This window comes from Centroberyx gerrardi, chromosome 8 (genome assembly GCF_048128805.1).
Source record: "Centroberyx gerrardi isolate f3 chromosome 8, fCenGer3.hap1.cur.20231027, whole genome shotgun sequence".
NCBI classification, from domain to species: domain Eukaryota; kingdom Metazoa; phylum Chordata; class Actinopteri; order Beryciformes; family Berycidae; genus Centroberyx; species Centroberyx gerrardi.
Genome location: NC_136004.1, coordinates 17,854,185 through 17,868,027, shown reverse-complemented (window position 1 = coordinate 17,868,027; position 13,843 = coordinate 17,854,185). Strand labels below are relative to the sequence as shown.

Sequence of the window (13,843 nt, the reverse complement as noted above, 5' to 3'; positions counted from 1 at the left end):
AAGCCGTGGCATTCTTGAGATATATACAGCTGATTTGTTAAATTTTGTTTTGCTTTGTCTGTCCTGCGGTGTGTGCCTCAGCGCTGTTGTTGTAGTTTCTGTGGATGTGGGGAGCTGGGACGGCTGGGTCTAGTGGAACAGAGTGTTTGTGCTCTGGAGCCTCCCAAAGTCCCCCTGTGTCATCCCGTGGGACATCTCTCTCACCTCCTGGCTCTTCCCTCATTAGATTAGAAGATCCAGTCACGCAGAGCTTCAGTTTGACCGGTACTGACCAGGCAGCAATGTCCAATATTTGGAGAAGCCTCATCGTGTTCCTGCTCTGTGACCTGGTCTGCTTTCAGGCCAGCTGAAGTGCAGGAATAATCCACTGCCATCTATCATCTTTTTGTATGATCCGGGCTCCTTCCTGCTGTATTCTGTCACACTGTATTGGATCTTTTGGTTGTGACACCTGCTGTGTGTAGTGAAGACACCACTATGCTAACAAGTTGTAGACAGCTCCCTTCCTCTGTTGTGTAGCCTATGATGGAAAAAGCTGGTGAAGCTAACAATTAGTTAAGGTGACATTAATGGATGAAACTTTGAACAACAAAGAAAAAGTGAACAGAGAACTTGCTGCTTTTGGAAGGGAGAACATTGATATGACAGAAAGTGAATTGATACCTTCAAAGAGTAGTGAGACCATGCTCTGCCTCTGTTGGTCTACATGAAACCCTCTGGTGAGGCCAGCTCCCAAATGTGGGGCACAATTGTCCTGACCAGGCAGTAACTGACCTTGATCCTTGCTTTCTTTATGGTCTGACCTGCCGGCCTGAAGAGAAACAGGCTCAGGACAAAGTCTATGTGTGGAGCCAAACAGCAGAAATGGGTCAGAATCAGAGAGCTGTATTATGCTGTGGACTGTACAATTTAAAGTTGTATTTGATGGACTGTAAGCAGTTACAGTAGATATGTAACCATGCCACAAAGATCAGAAATTTGCTTGAGGTCCCCCACAGTGCTGAACAGTACATATTTCACAGTTCAGATGAGAGCATTGACCCCATGTGTGCACATGCCAGTGTGCCTCATCAATAATCCGTATGTGAAGTCCGCTGCAATAATGTCACAACACTCTGTACTGTCAGCCTCCATTGAGTCAGTACCGTGCAGAGTGCTAGCGTGAGCTCGGATGCGGGTGAGTAGCGTGAGTCGGGATCTGTCTTCAGTGGGTCATTACCACGCTGTAGCACATTGTCGATGCCCCGTACCCCCTCTGACCCACATGCATTCCTATATGTGTCCTTTCTTTATGCCTGCTCCTTGGAGTGTAAAGGGGGACACTGTTTTCCCAGGTCTGCTCTGGGCCTCTGTCCTAACATCCTAATACCGAGTTATTAGTAAGGGATAAGCTATCCCACACGTGTCGCCCTGCTCACCATGAGCCCTGCCTGAGGAGGAGAGCACATTCACACACCAATGCTCTCTTTTGTCCCCTGTTTGTGTGTTGTTTCACGCCTCCTACTCTTTATCTCACAGGTTCTCCCTCTTTTCCTCCACCCCGGACAGTGGATGCACAGTGCGCGCTATAGCAAGATGCAACTGAACCGTAAATCTGGTTCATTCCATTGTTTTCTTTTTCAGCCCAGAGGCTGCTGAAACTCTTCAAAGAAAGCAGGAGTCTCGTACCTTTCAAGGCTGTCATGTACCCTGATTATATTCCCATTTCTAGATGGGTGTGGCGTGTGTGCAGACCTACAGTATGCATACATTCTTTGCCTGTGGTGTTGAGAAATGATTTAGAGACTTTCACCTGACTCTGATGATGGAGTTCGCCTGAAGGTAGTGAAGTGATTTAAGGGCAATGAAGTGATTTTAGAAGAGCAAGGCAGCATGTGATGTATAATCTATCAATATTCTCACCCTTTCACTCTTCCTAGTTTGTTTATTCTTGTCTGTCTCACAGTCTGCACCAGTCAGGCTTCCTCAGTGGCAGCTGGTAATCCACTTCAGCTCTGCTATAAGGAGTGTCCCGTGTCCTTATAAGGGCAAACTCACTTGTGGGCTTGACACTGGAGTTTAAAGCACTGATCCGATCTGCTGCCTGGCTGCACTCTAACCTCAGTCTGCTCTGGAAATTATTACTCTTACCCTCATTTCACGCACGTAGTACCCCATACCTTCACCCATACCCACACACATGGACACACACACACACACACACACACACACACGCTTCATGTAGAAAGTATGCATACTTCATCTGTTGTCAGGATATGCATGTGCATGACAGACATGTCATGCTTATAGTTTACAAAGTACTAAGTAGAAAGCGGTAAGTACAGAAACGGCAACTGAAACAAGCACATGCTTACCCACTGTCAGTCAAAAGGTCGGGACTCGGCCTGAAGGGTTGTTGTGCTCCCAGACGGGACGAGGCGGAGGAGGAGAGGTGGATTCCTTCCACACACCAGTCTGTGATGTTGAGTGACCTGACCTTTCTAACCCTCAATACACAGACAAATAGACACGCATAAATAGACACACGTACAAAGACATATAGTGTGTGAACTAACATGGTCTTACTATTCAGTCTAGAGTACACAGACTTGGCCCAGAATAAGACGAAGCCACAGGTCTTTGGTCTTTTTCCTCAATTGGGTGCTCTTGACCGGTCTAGTCCAAGTCTGGTGGGTCATGGACAGAGCTTAGAGATCAGTGTAACATTACAGTTGCTATAAAATGCTGTGAATCCTCTGAGGTTATGGTCCTGTGTAATGGTATGTATTCCTATGTAATAATGTTGTCATTATTGGAATAAAAGATTAGAATAGAGGAGAAACATCTAAACAAATTGAACTTGTTATAATGTGTAATTTGCTTTCTAGTTGCATAGTAGTTTAGTTGAGTGGTTTGATTCTTTCCAGTTCCACAGGGTTAACATAATCCTGTTTCAATGTTTATACCCACAAGTAGTTGTTACAGTAATGAGTTGGTCAAAGATGCAGTATGCTCTGACGTGTGTTTAGCTCAACTGTGGATGACAGACCTGAGCAAAATAGTAGCTGAGTACATTTTGAATACTTGAAAACCCTTGAGTGCTTGACATATTCTACCACTTCTGGGGCTGTTTACATGTCTGGCAAGATAAATTAAGCTCCCAAAAGTGAAGCCATATTCAAATGTGTTTTTGCCTGTGTGTAGCAGATGAGCAGAGGCCAGAGGGTCTTGGTGCTCGGTGTCCTCAGTCGGTGGCCAGTCCCCAGCTGGTTCACATTACTGATGGGCTATGGTGAGCCATAAACACCCTCTAATTGGCAGTGATTGATTGAACTACTTAAGTCGGATGTCTTTGGATAGGTTTGAGGTTTTGATTCCATCGAAAGCTCTTTGGTGGAAATGCTGCTCAGCAGGAAGTGAGTCAGAACGACCTACATGCCTTCACAGGCCTGCTTATGAAACATTAAAATAGTTTTTTGTATCTTGTTCGTCACCACAGTGGGATTCCTGCCAAATCGGTTAATGAGTTTCCTGGTTTGTATCAAAGAGCTTTTGAAGGAAAAATGTTTTGAAAAAGCCCCTTTGTAACCATTTCTTACCACAATAGCTGCACCTTGAAATGGTCTTGCAGCTTTCATGGGAATGTGTGTCTGTCCTCTCTTCAGCCTGTCAGGCATAACCACCCTCTACATCCGGTTTCCTAACGCCGTATCTCCCCGGCTGAGTCAGGTGGCTGCACCAAGGCCAGGTGTGACAGCAACTTCCTGAGAGCCAGTGACTAGTCTTCAGTGAGTGCGGCAGACTAGACTGTAACGTGATTCAGGCCGCTGACAGCTCAGACATGTTTTGATGACTGCATCTTCTTCGGCGTAACATATTTGTGACGTATGCGTGTGACCTAGTATTTGTTATCTCAGTCACCTGACTCATACATACTTCCTCTGTCTGTTAACACTGTTGCAAACGGAGGCAGTGTGTTGCCGCTTCCGTTTTTTGTTCCTCTCATGCTCTGGGAATTCAAGAGGCATGATAACACAGAGCGGTGCTAAATGCTCAGCGCAAACAGTACTGTGAGAATAACTTTCTGTCTGGGTAACGGCTGCTTTCTGGGTCTCAGTGTTGTTGATTTGACCGTAGTGACAGTTGGTTACCCAGAAGTCTGCGGTTGGGTTTGAAAAATGCCCACAAGGAAGGGCATTGGTGTAAGGTGCAGGACTTTTTTTTTTCCTCTGTATACTTTTTTCTCCCTCTTTTTCCTCTCCACTCCTGTGACATAGTTAGCTCTCTGTGTTGGCCACTCTCATCTGGGGGTTTTGTCAAATGGACTCTGTGTCTACATGAGTGTGTTTCCGTCTCTGGTTCTTTAACGGTTATTTAGTGTTTTCTTTGGCAGACGCCCAAGTTAAAGGTGTGTTTTATTTGCTTTGGTTCCGCCCACTCATGACCTTCCTGTGTAGGGAAGTTATTGGTCGATTTTTTTTTTTTCTCTCTCCTCTTTTCAAAATAGGTGAAGGGAAAGTCAGTTACAACCGCTGGCCTTGTGCCAATTGCATTATTAGCGTAGACCTGTCTCAACCAATCAGAACTGACTCAGCTTGAAGCCGTGTCCACTGATTGGTCTATTCAAGGCTTTCGGTGAACTCCACTGCTTGAAGATGTGTTGTCAGATAAAGTACAAATCAGTGCTGACGTTAACAAGTAGGGATTCTGTTTCATCTTTTATCATCACCTTGTGATTCTAATTCCCTTGTGTGCTTGTGTTTGGAAAGGTTACTGTAATTGATTTGGACAGTTAGTAATCAGCGGTCTATCACATGCTCTGAAAGAGGGAGAGCGGTCCGTGCTTTTTGGTCTTTTGAAGATTTTCCTATGTGATTAAGTTGCATGTTTGCATCTTTATGCACATTCCTATGCAGGCCTAAAATGCGGTCTGTTTTGAATTGCTAAGCACTAGTTAATGCTTGTTTGAGTGGAAGCCCAGGCTCTAGGCTATTCACTGGTATATCTCAATAATGAATAAATAAATCACTCAGTCCTGAAACTTGGCAGCATACTGGACGTATAATCACTTCATAACATTCATGCAGCAGTAAGCTTGTCAGTGCAGTGACAGACGGCTCCCTTGACTGTTTGGTTTGTGTCTGTGTGTTTATGTGTGTGTGTGTGAGTGTGTGAGAAAGAGAGACAGTGACCAATGATAGCAATGAGCAAGTGCGTTTTCATTTCCTCTCTCCTCATTTTTGCCCTCTCGTAAAATGCCTGTGTATCACCTCACTGGGTCGGCTGATTTCACTACCATCTCTTTCCTTGTGAGTCAGCAGGAATGTGAGGAATGACCTGTGTGAGGCCTGGCCCTTTCCCGCCCTGCTCTCATCTGCCCATTTTTAGGCATGGCCACGTCTCGTTTGCCTTAAATTTTTCTCCCTTTTCCTCTCTCTGTCATCCTATCACGCTGTCAGCCGCTATATTTTCCCTCCTTCTTCTCCAGTCTCATATCCTTCCTTCTTGCCTTTTCCGAGTACCTTCTCCTCTTACCCATTCTCTTTTTCAGTCAGCTCAGCACTTTGAATTTCCACAAATTACAGTACCAAGGAGAGCCCCCTTGAGCTAGTGCAGCTCGGGCTGCATATTTTATCAAACCACAGTGAGACCTCAAAACCACTGGCCCTCTCCCTCTCTCATGAGAAGCCCCCCTCTGGGCCCGGTGGGGGTTACACCACCCCCCTTTCAGCCCATCAGGGTGCAAGGCGTCGCCCGACCAGATCCAGCTCCCCCTAGCAGAAGGCAGTTAGTATACAAAGTTCTCCGTCTGCCTCCACTCTGCAGGTTGTAACTGGTGCAGCGAGAAACCCTTAAGTAGATTATGAATGCGAGGTGTATCTGTGCAGCCTGCCAGAGGAGAAAGTGCTGCTCGTCTCTGCATGTGTTGACAGGTTCCTGCTGTCAGTAGCGGAGTAGAGCAAAAGAGAGATCTGTCTCCCACATGGCAGGACGGGGGCTCCCTCTACCCTCCCATGCTCAGGGCTGTCACTAACATGAAAGCATCTGGCTGACTAAGGTGGTGTGTCTGTCTGCAGACATGCTTTGACACACTCACACACACACACACACCTTAATTACTCTTCTTCTATTTGAAAAAAAACACCTGTGACTTATGGAATCACTCTAAGTGGTGAAATGGCTCAGTTGTTTTTAAGCTGAGTGTTTTAAGTGGGCCACTTCATTATCCGAGTCTCAGTCAACATGCCCCCAGAGCAGCCTGGCTAGTGTTCAACCAGAGGGAAATACAGACAGCGAGTACGTCAAGGCAATAGGTAAACCTAGAGAGCTGAGATATACTGTCAGAGAATGAGAGTCTGTCTCTCATTCCCTGCTCCATGCTCAGGTGATCCTGTCTTCACTCTTTATTGTAGTCAAATCACTTGTCGTCGCCAAAGTATAAAACCTTCCACAAGTCCTGCTGACCCCACGACTCTCTACCTGACACTAAAGACTGAGCCAGGGTCCTTCAGTCCAACACTGCCTGGAGATCACACAGCTATTATGCTACGTGACACATCAACCATGTCTCTGATTGTGCCGCCATATTTATATTCCTGCACAAACAAAGAGAAATCACAAATGGAAGGTGGATTTAGGACATATCAGAGAGCAAACCTGAACTATTTAAGATGCACTGTCTATCTGTGGCTGGTTGGCCATGTGTGTTTGGTAGGGCAGAGTGGCCATACGCCTGCCCCGTCTTGTAAACGAGCGCCTTAACGGCCTTGTTATGCAGGGTTAATTACAGAGGGTGAGAGAGGGCTATCATGCAAGGCGGGGCGGCCGGGCAGCTGGTTTCCCATGAGGAGATTGAGTCGAGTTTCAAGGAATCAAGGGCTTTGACTTGGACTGCAGCGCTTTGACTTAGTGATCAGTGTCCAAGGGCCCAAGTGCTTTGGCAGCGCTGCCATCCTGCTTATTTACCACTCTCTGTACTTACACTGAAAATAGGGCTCATGACCTTTTTAGCAATGGAATCTTTTAATTTTGTGGCTGTTTGTTCGGACGTGACTATGCTTTTGTGGTGTATTCATTCCATTCAGACGTGCAGATGTAAGGGTGACGGGTGACTAATCTTTGCATGCCACATGTTCTGCTGTGTGGTGTCCCGCTGCGTTGGCACCCGTGTCTCTGGTATTCCTCTGTCCTGATTGTTTCCGTCTCTCTGCGCTGTTTGCGTAGCTGGATGGAACCGTGGATCTGGACGAGAGACGACTGATCCGTTCAGCGATCCGCGAGCTGAGGAGGAGGGAGATAGAGGACATGGAGGCTGCGCTGGCCAGCAAGAGGTTCAGACCCACACGCCTCAACCAGCAGGAGGACAAGGAGAACCAACACAGGTGAGACTCTGCACACACACACACACACGCACGCACACACACACACACACACACACACGCAGACCTGTCCCACCATAATGACAAACTGCACCAGCCCAGGTGAACTGGAGACTCTGAAACAACACACACAAACCCAGATGCAGCATTCCTCAACTCTCTTGTGGGAAAGGAGGTTGCAGAGAGAAATCTGGAAAAGTCACGTCAGGGAATCTTAAGGGACAGAAGACGCCAACCACAGCAAATTTTCTATTTTTTCATCATGCAATTCAATTTGTGCAATTAATATGTGCACTTATATATTTTGTCTTCAAGTCAGATTGCCATCCTTAGCTATATTTGGTTTTCAATCCACAGTTAGGTCATGAGATAAGGACGTCAGAAGTAGCTTTGCGCCGTTGATTTGTTTGTCTTTATTGGCCCATTTAGAGCCTTGTTAGCATTTTTCCAGTTCACTAATGCACAGTTCCCAGTACCTGTCATCAAGCTGAGGTATGTGGAAAAACTGACAGCGCAGCCTTAAAGTCACCATAGTCATATTGTCATTAAACACAATTTTTTTGTTGGCTAATCTAATTAGGAACAGGACCAACAGGCTTTATGTTATCAAACAACATGCTCTTTGTGTTACTGTAAATATTGTGGTTATTTGTTGTTTACAAGGGCTCTATTATGGGAATTCAATTTTTCCTAGTTTTAAATACATTTATGATAAAAGATGTTTAATCCAGATGTTGTTAAAATTAGATTTTGTTTGGGTGGTTGTTGCAGTTTCAAAAATGTATCCTTTTTCCAGTCAGTTTCAAACTCCAGTCAACTCATCACAACTGGACTCGGTCCTGATTGGCTCCCTTCACTAAAGAATTACTGAAATCCTTCCAATCAGGCCAGTTTGCAGCATTTGAACTGGAAAGCTTCCACTCAGCAGTTTTACCTCATTTGAACTAGAGGAACTGGAGCTTCAAATTCATTCAATACCCTTTTAACTTAAAAAACATTTTTTATCCTGAGCCATAGCATATTTAACAACAAAATCACAAAAACTGAATAAGAGAGGACCTTTAAGCTTTGATGGTGTCAAGTTTCCTCTGTGTCTATAAGCCTGAGCTGTGTAGACTAAGGATTAAGTCCTACTACGAGTGTTAATTAATGACTGGCACTACTTCAAGGCCGGGGCACGGCCCTAGCATCTGGTCTGGGATAGAGTAGAGACTTGACACGGCTGGATGTGAGCAGGACACCATGTCCCCCCCCCCCCCCCCCCCCCCCCCCTCCCTCTTTCTCTGCTGAATCCTATTAAGACCAGTGGCTGGGCCTAATCACTTCCATTTGTTGCTGCTGTATGACTTGGGTTACAAAAGCAAAGGAGGTGCCTCACTAAAGCTGCTAGAGAAAGTGTATATAGCAAATGCAGGCACGTGCACACATGTTAACACACACACACACACACACACACACAAAACCCTTCTGAAAGTTGCATTATCCCGTGCTTCTCAGTGGTGGAATGTGAAATATTCCCCTTCAACGTGCCACACATCCTTTAATACCAATGAGGCGAGGAAGGGGAGAAGGAGGAGAGAAACAGAGGAGCATATGAGTAATAGAAACCAGCGTAAAAGCAGGCCGTGAAATGGAGAAATATGAGGCTGAAAAAGAGGGAGGATGAGAGGAACCTTTGTCAGGCACTGTGTGTCCCCTCCATCACGTCTGTTATGCTATCACTTTTTCCAGGCTGGACTTGGTTGTGTTTTCTCTGACGGGTTTTCTCCCAGCCAAGAAAACTGTGTGGTATCTTGGGTTTCTCCTCTGCTGTGCCCATCACATGCATGGAGAGCTTAGATTGGAGTCAGTGAGGCCGGTAGTTTATAGAATCTGTCAGGATGTTTGATTTCCAGTTAGTCTGGGCACAAGTTGACTGTCAGTCATCATCAGGGATGGTTGTAGCGGAGGGTAAACCCACCTAAACACAGTTAACCCACCGTTTTATTTGCAGAATAGTTTACCCAGCTGTTTATCACAAATCCTTATGACTTAGATCCGGAGTATACAAGTAGTTTCAAACTGATGTACATTATTTGAGGAAAGGGTCTTTTAAGAAAAGGAAAGTTAACGCTTTTCTGAAAATAGAATAGATTTTTGGTTATACTGGTGTTTGCCCTATAATGATCAATGACTGGAGGTTGTAGTTTACTCATGTTTTGTTTTACCACTACATCACTGGTCATCTGTCTCTTTCTCAGGTCAGAATCCAGTGACGCCTTAGACGTCCTGTCAGGGAAACTGCAAGCCATCCAAGACATTGATGAGCTCACAAAACTGGTGAGTGTAAACACGGGGAAATGATTAAATATGGTACATAGACAACTTCACGTGTGCAGTTGTGCTTTTCGCCCTTTGTGGGCGCACTGAGCTCGTTGTGTGTTTGCGTGCAGCTCCGCGGGGCCAGTGAGTATGAGGAGAGGAAGATGATCAGAGTGGCCATCCGCCGCCTCCGAGACGAAGAGCAGCAGGGTGAGTCAATGGAGATGACAGGAGGTTTTCGCAGTTTAGCACAATAAGTTTAAATAATAAGTTTAGCACACCACAGGTCTGATTTTGACAAAACCGGGAGGGATGATGCACATTCGCACTCTGTTCCTGATTTAAAAATGACACTGATTGGCCTAATGGGGGCAGTGGATTTAAACTCAAACCTGCTGTCTCAGACACCAGTATGATTTCAACTAAACTTGAAGAAGGCCTGAAGAGGACGCTGTAATTAAAGGTTAAAATGTCTAACTTTGAAAGACCAGCTATTCTTAAAAATTACACTGATTGGCCTAATGAGGGCGCTATAAGTAAAGGTAAAGGTCAAATTTTTAAACTCAAACATTATATCTGACCTCCACACACCACTGCTCCAAGTTTTGTCAAAATTGGAATGATACATCTGGTTACTGATTGGCCTAAGAGACGACAAGTTTCACTGTTACTGCGTGGCTCACGGTGTGCTGCTGCATGAGACGGTGTCTGTCTGTCAGAGCGCTGTTTGTGGTAGCCATAGTTACTGGTGCAGATCCTACCTATAATGCTGGATCAGATAGTGGATTCCTGTCATTCCTTAGCGCTGTCTGGTCTTTGTGAGGCCTCTGTCACTCTACAACACTATGATGAAGGGTTGATACACACGCACACACACCCCCACCTTGTCCTGCTACCTGATAAGGGGCCATGTTGGGACATGGTCGGGACGTCTTATTTATTCTTTTTCTCCCATCTTTGTTTCCTCTTCTCCTCATCTCACAAATTATCATGATGATGCCGGGACTTCATATGACATCATATGAGACGAGAAGTTAACAGATTCTCTTTACATGTTTGTCACGTACCTCATTCTTCTTGTAACACTGCTAGAGGCATTCTCTAAGTATTGCTGGTGTGTGTGTGTGTGTGTGTGTGTGTGTGTGTGTGTGTGTTTTAGGGACTGTGGAGAGGGGTAAAGCTCCTGGTTGCTGCCTGGAGCCTGAGATCCTGGAGCCCCAGAGCAGCATGGGAACTGGGGTGAGTACACAAGAGTGGACAGAGAGGTTGATGTGATTTATGGTTGGAGTAATGACTACATGTAACAGGATTACAGTGATACACACACTTCACAAAGTTGATATTACAACTGATTAGTAAACTGTCTCAAACCTTTTTAGAAGTGAGACTAACATGTGCACATGTCAACTTCCATTTACAACTATGAACCCAGCACAGGCCAATTTGCGGGTGTTGAGTTCATGTTTGCATGGCAACAGTGACCATAGAGGTTTTTCTGCTGCCACAATGAAGAATGAAGCAAACAACAACAACCATTGTGACTTGAGTCACACACTGAGTCATGAGTGTGGCTTCACTACAAGCACACACACACACACACACACACACACATACATACACATACTGTATATGCATTGGCTACCACAGAGCAAGGCATGCATTTTCTTTCTTCCATCCTCATTCAAGTTTGTCCAAGTATGGAGAGAGAGAGAAAAATATACTTTGAGTCTGGTGTTTAGTGGAGGCAATAAGTCATTTTTGACAGGGTCTCCCAGTAAGCCCTGTCATTTTACACACTCCTATCTATGAGGCCTGTCACTCTCACCCAGCCCCACACTAAATTAAAACATTAGATTAAGTGTTGCACAAGAGGTGTTTATGTGTGTGTGTGTGCGGTTCAGAGATTTAGAGACATTTAATTTCATTTCATCTGATTTAATTTCATTTCATTATGTAATTGCATTGATGTGGAATTTGCTTCTTGAGTGCCTGGATACATCACATCTCCTCTTCAATCACCTTCTTGACTCCTTTCATCAAGCCCATAGAATTCAGTCTACTCTCAAACTTCAGTCTCTCTTTGGTTGACTGGCCCTCTAGTGGATGGCAAAAGCACTGTGTTTTTGCCTCACATTTATAGTGTTATTTCAGGGATAAACTAAAGTTTTATCTTCGACAGCCTGAAACAGATTAAATTATATGGCTGTTGCAGTGAGCATGACTTAAAGACATAACGGCCTGATTGATTGAGAGAGCGTACCAGGGGCCAGATGTTATCTAATCTGTGTTGTTTGATCAGTATTTGTCTGCACCCGCTTTGATGAATGCTCTGTTTCCTGAGGACGGGACTTCTATGGGAAAAAACAAGGTTAATTCCTACTGTATGCGGTCATTACTGTTGAAATCATGCCTACTGGATGATGGAAGTTGGGGAACAGCTATCTGTACTTGAAATAAAAATACAGTCACTCACATTCTTAGAGTTATTCTGGTTCATGTGAAAGCACAGATTTTTCTCTTGCAGTATTAGTGCCACAATGATATGAGGGGGAAAAGTGAATGGCTGTTAGTATCACTTCCATTGTCTAGTGCAGCCTGTGCCTTGTATGCATTCCTCTGTGTGTGTATATTCTCCTCAGATAGGAAGCAACAATATGTCGGCGTCACAGGACGCTCGAGCACTCGAGCCTTTTTACCTCACTTCCTGCAAGACAGCTGAGCGTTGACGTGGTGGGGCTGTGAACTACAGGTGGTGATGGAGTGTGTGTGTGTGTGTGTGTGTGTGTGTGTGTGTTTGGGGGGGGTTTTCAGACAGACAGACAGGCAGCCCACCAGCTGTGCCCCAGCAGTCTAGTCTGATTCTAGTCTGGAATGGGGACGTGGCCAAAAACAACAGCAACCACCAGCAGCAGGGCTCCTTCCATTCACATCACAGCAGCGGATCTCTTTGAGTTGTGTGCAATTGTCCCAGGGCAGATGGAGGTCCTAGATAGGAGTCCACAGCAGCCAAACACACACACACACACACACACACACACACACAGATTACACTCACATGCATAATATACACGTACACTGCTGCCAAACAAACAACCAAACAAACACTAGCAGAAGAATTGCTGGTGTGTTACAAAATTCAGTGGTATTTCGTTGTCGGGTGAAAACCTTGTAACTCCAATTTTGGCGATTTCCATGTTGTATCTTAAACTGAAGGATTACATTCTCCTCTATGGGTTGGGGAAGTTCTACGACACCTTGGGCTTATGAAACCCTTTCAAAACCCATTGGATAAACAGACAAATCCATGGTGGTCATCCTACAAACAAAGATTTTTGTCACAGGTCCTGAAAAGTTGACATTTTAGAGATACAAGGTTTTCACCCGACAACAGTGATATGTGACCCTACTGTTCACTACCTCCATGCAACACAAAAACTTATATCTCACATTCAGACGGAAGATACAATGTGTGTTTAGTTGGCAGATTAGTGTTGTGGAATTTAACTGTTCATCTGTGCTTTTACCAGAAACCAAGGCCCATTAGTGATTATTGATGACTGTTTTTAATGGACATAGTTGACCGGATAACTGAGATAAAAGTTTCCTTATGCTCATTTGGGAGAAACCATACTGTTCGGGTTACACAAAACTTTAATTATATGTATGTACTAAGACAATTTCGGTGGGACCAAAAAGGATTATTATTTTTTATCTCTGGAGAGCCTGAAAACTAAAAAACAATCTAGTCTTAGTTATTTGAGGCTAAAATATCAAGTAATATTCCAGTTCATACTTACTTGTTTCTGGGGAAATGAAAAAAGAAGTCAAAACAAAGACAGAGTGTGTCAGAAGTTAATGTGTCAACCAGGCAACCCGTTAACCTGTAAGGAAAGTGTGTGTGTGTGTGTGTGTGTGTGTGTGTTGGGGGGGGGGGGGGGGCGTGGAGGGTGAGAGCCCCGTGGAGACAGAATGGGAGGGAGGGGAAGTCAAGGGAGTGGCCTGTTGGTATTATGTGTGTGTGTGTGTGGTTGTGTGCATGTTTGTGTGAGTGTGTGTGTGAGTGTGTATGATGTGGCTGAGGGAGTAGAGAAGCAGAGTAGAGGACGTCCTGACTGCGAGAGGGTTATAGCTGAGAGAGAGAGAGAGAGAGAGAGAGAGGAAGAGAGAGAGGGACAGGCAGCCCA

The 13,843-nt window shown here is 45.0% G+C and overlaps 1 protein-coding gene across 1 annotated transcript in view; it reads left to right on the top strand.

Moving 5' to 3' along the window:
- Positions 1–13,843, top strand: part of smtnb (smoothelin b) — a 49,812-nt gene that overhangs the window by 7,689 nt on the left and 28,280 nt on the right. Inside the window, exons 2-5 of the mRNA XM_071920876.2 lie at positions 7,204–7,361; positions 9,599–9,677; positions 9,791–9,869; positions 10,819–10,898. Of these exons, the coding sequence (XP_071776977.2) occupies positions 7,204–7,361; positions 9,599–9,677; positions 9,791–9,869; positions 10,819–10,898 (396 nt within the window). The remainder of the gene's footprint in view (positions 1–7,203; positions 7,362–9,598; positions 9,678–9,790; positions 9,870–10,818; positions 10,899–13,843) is intronic.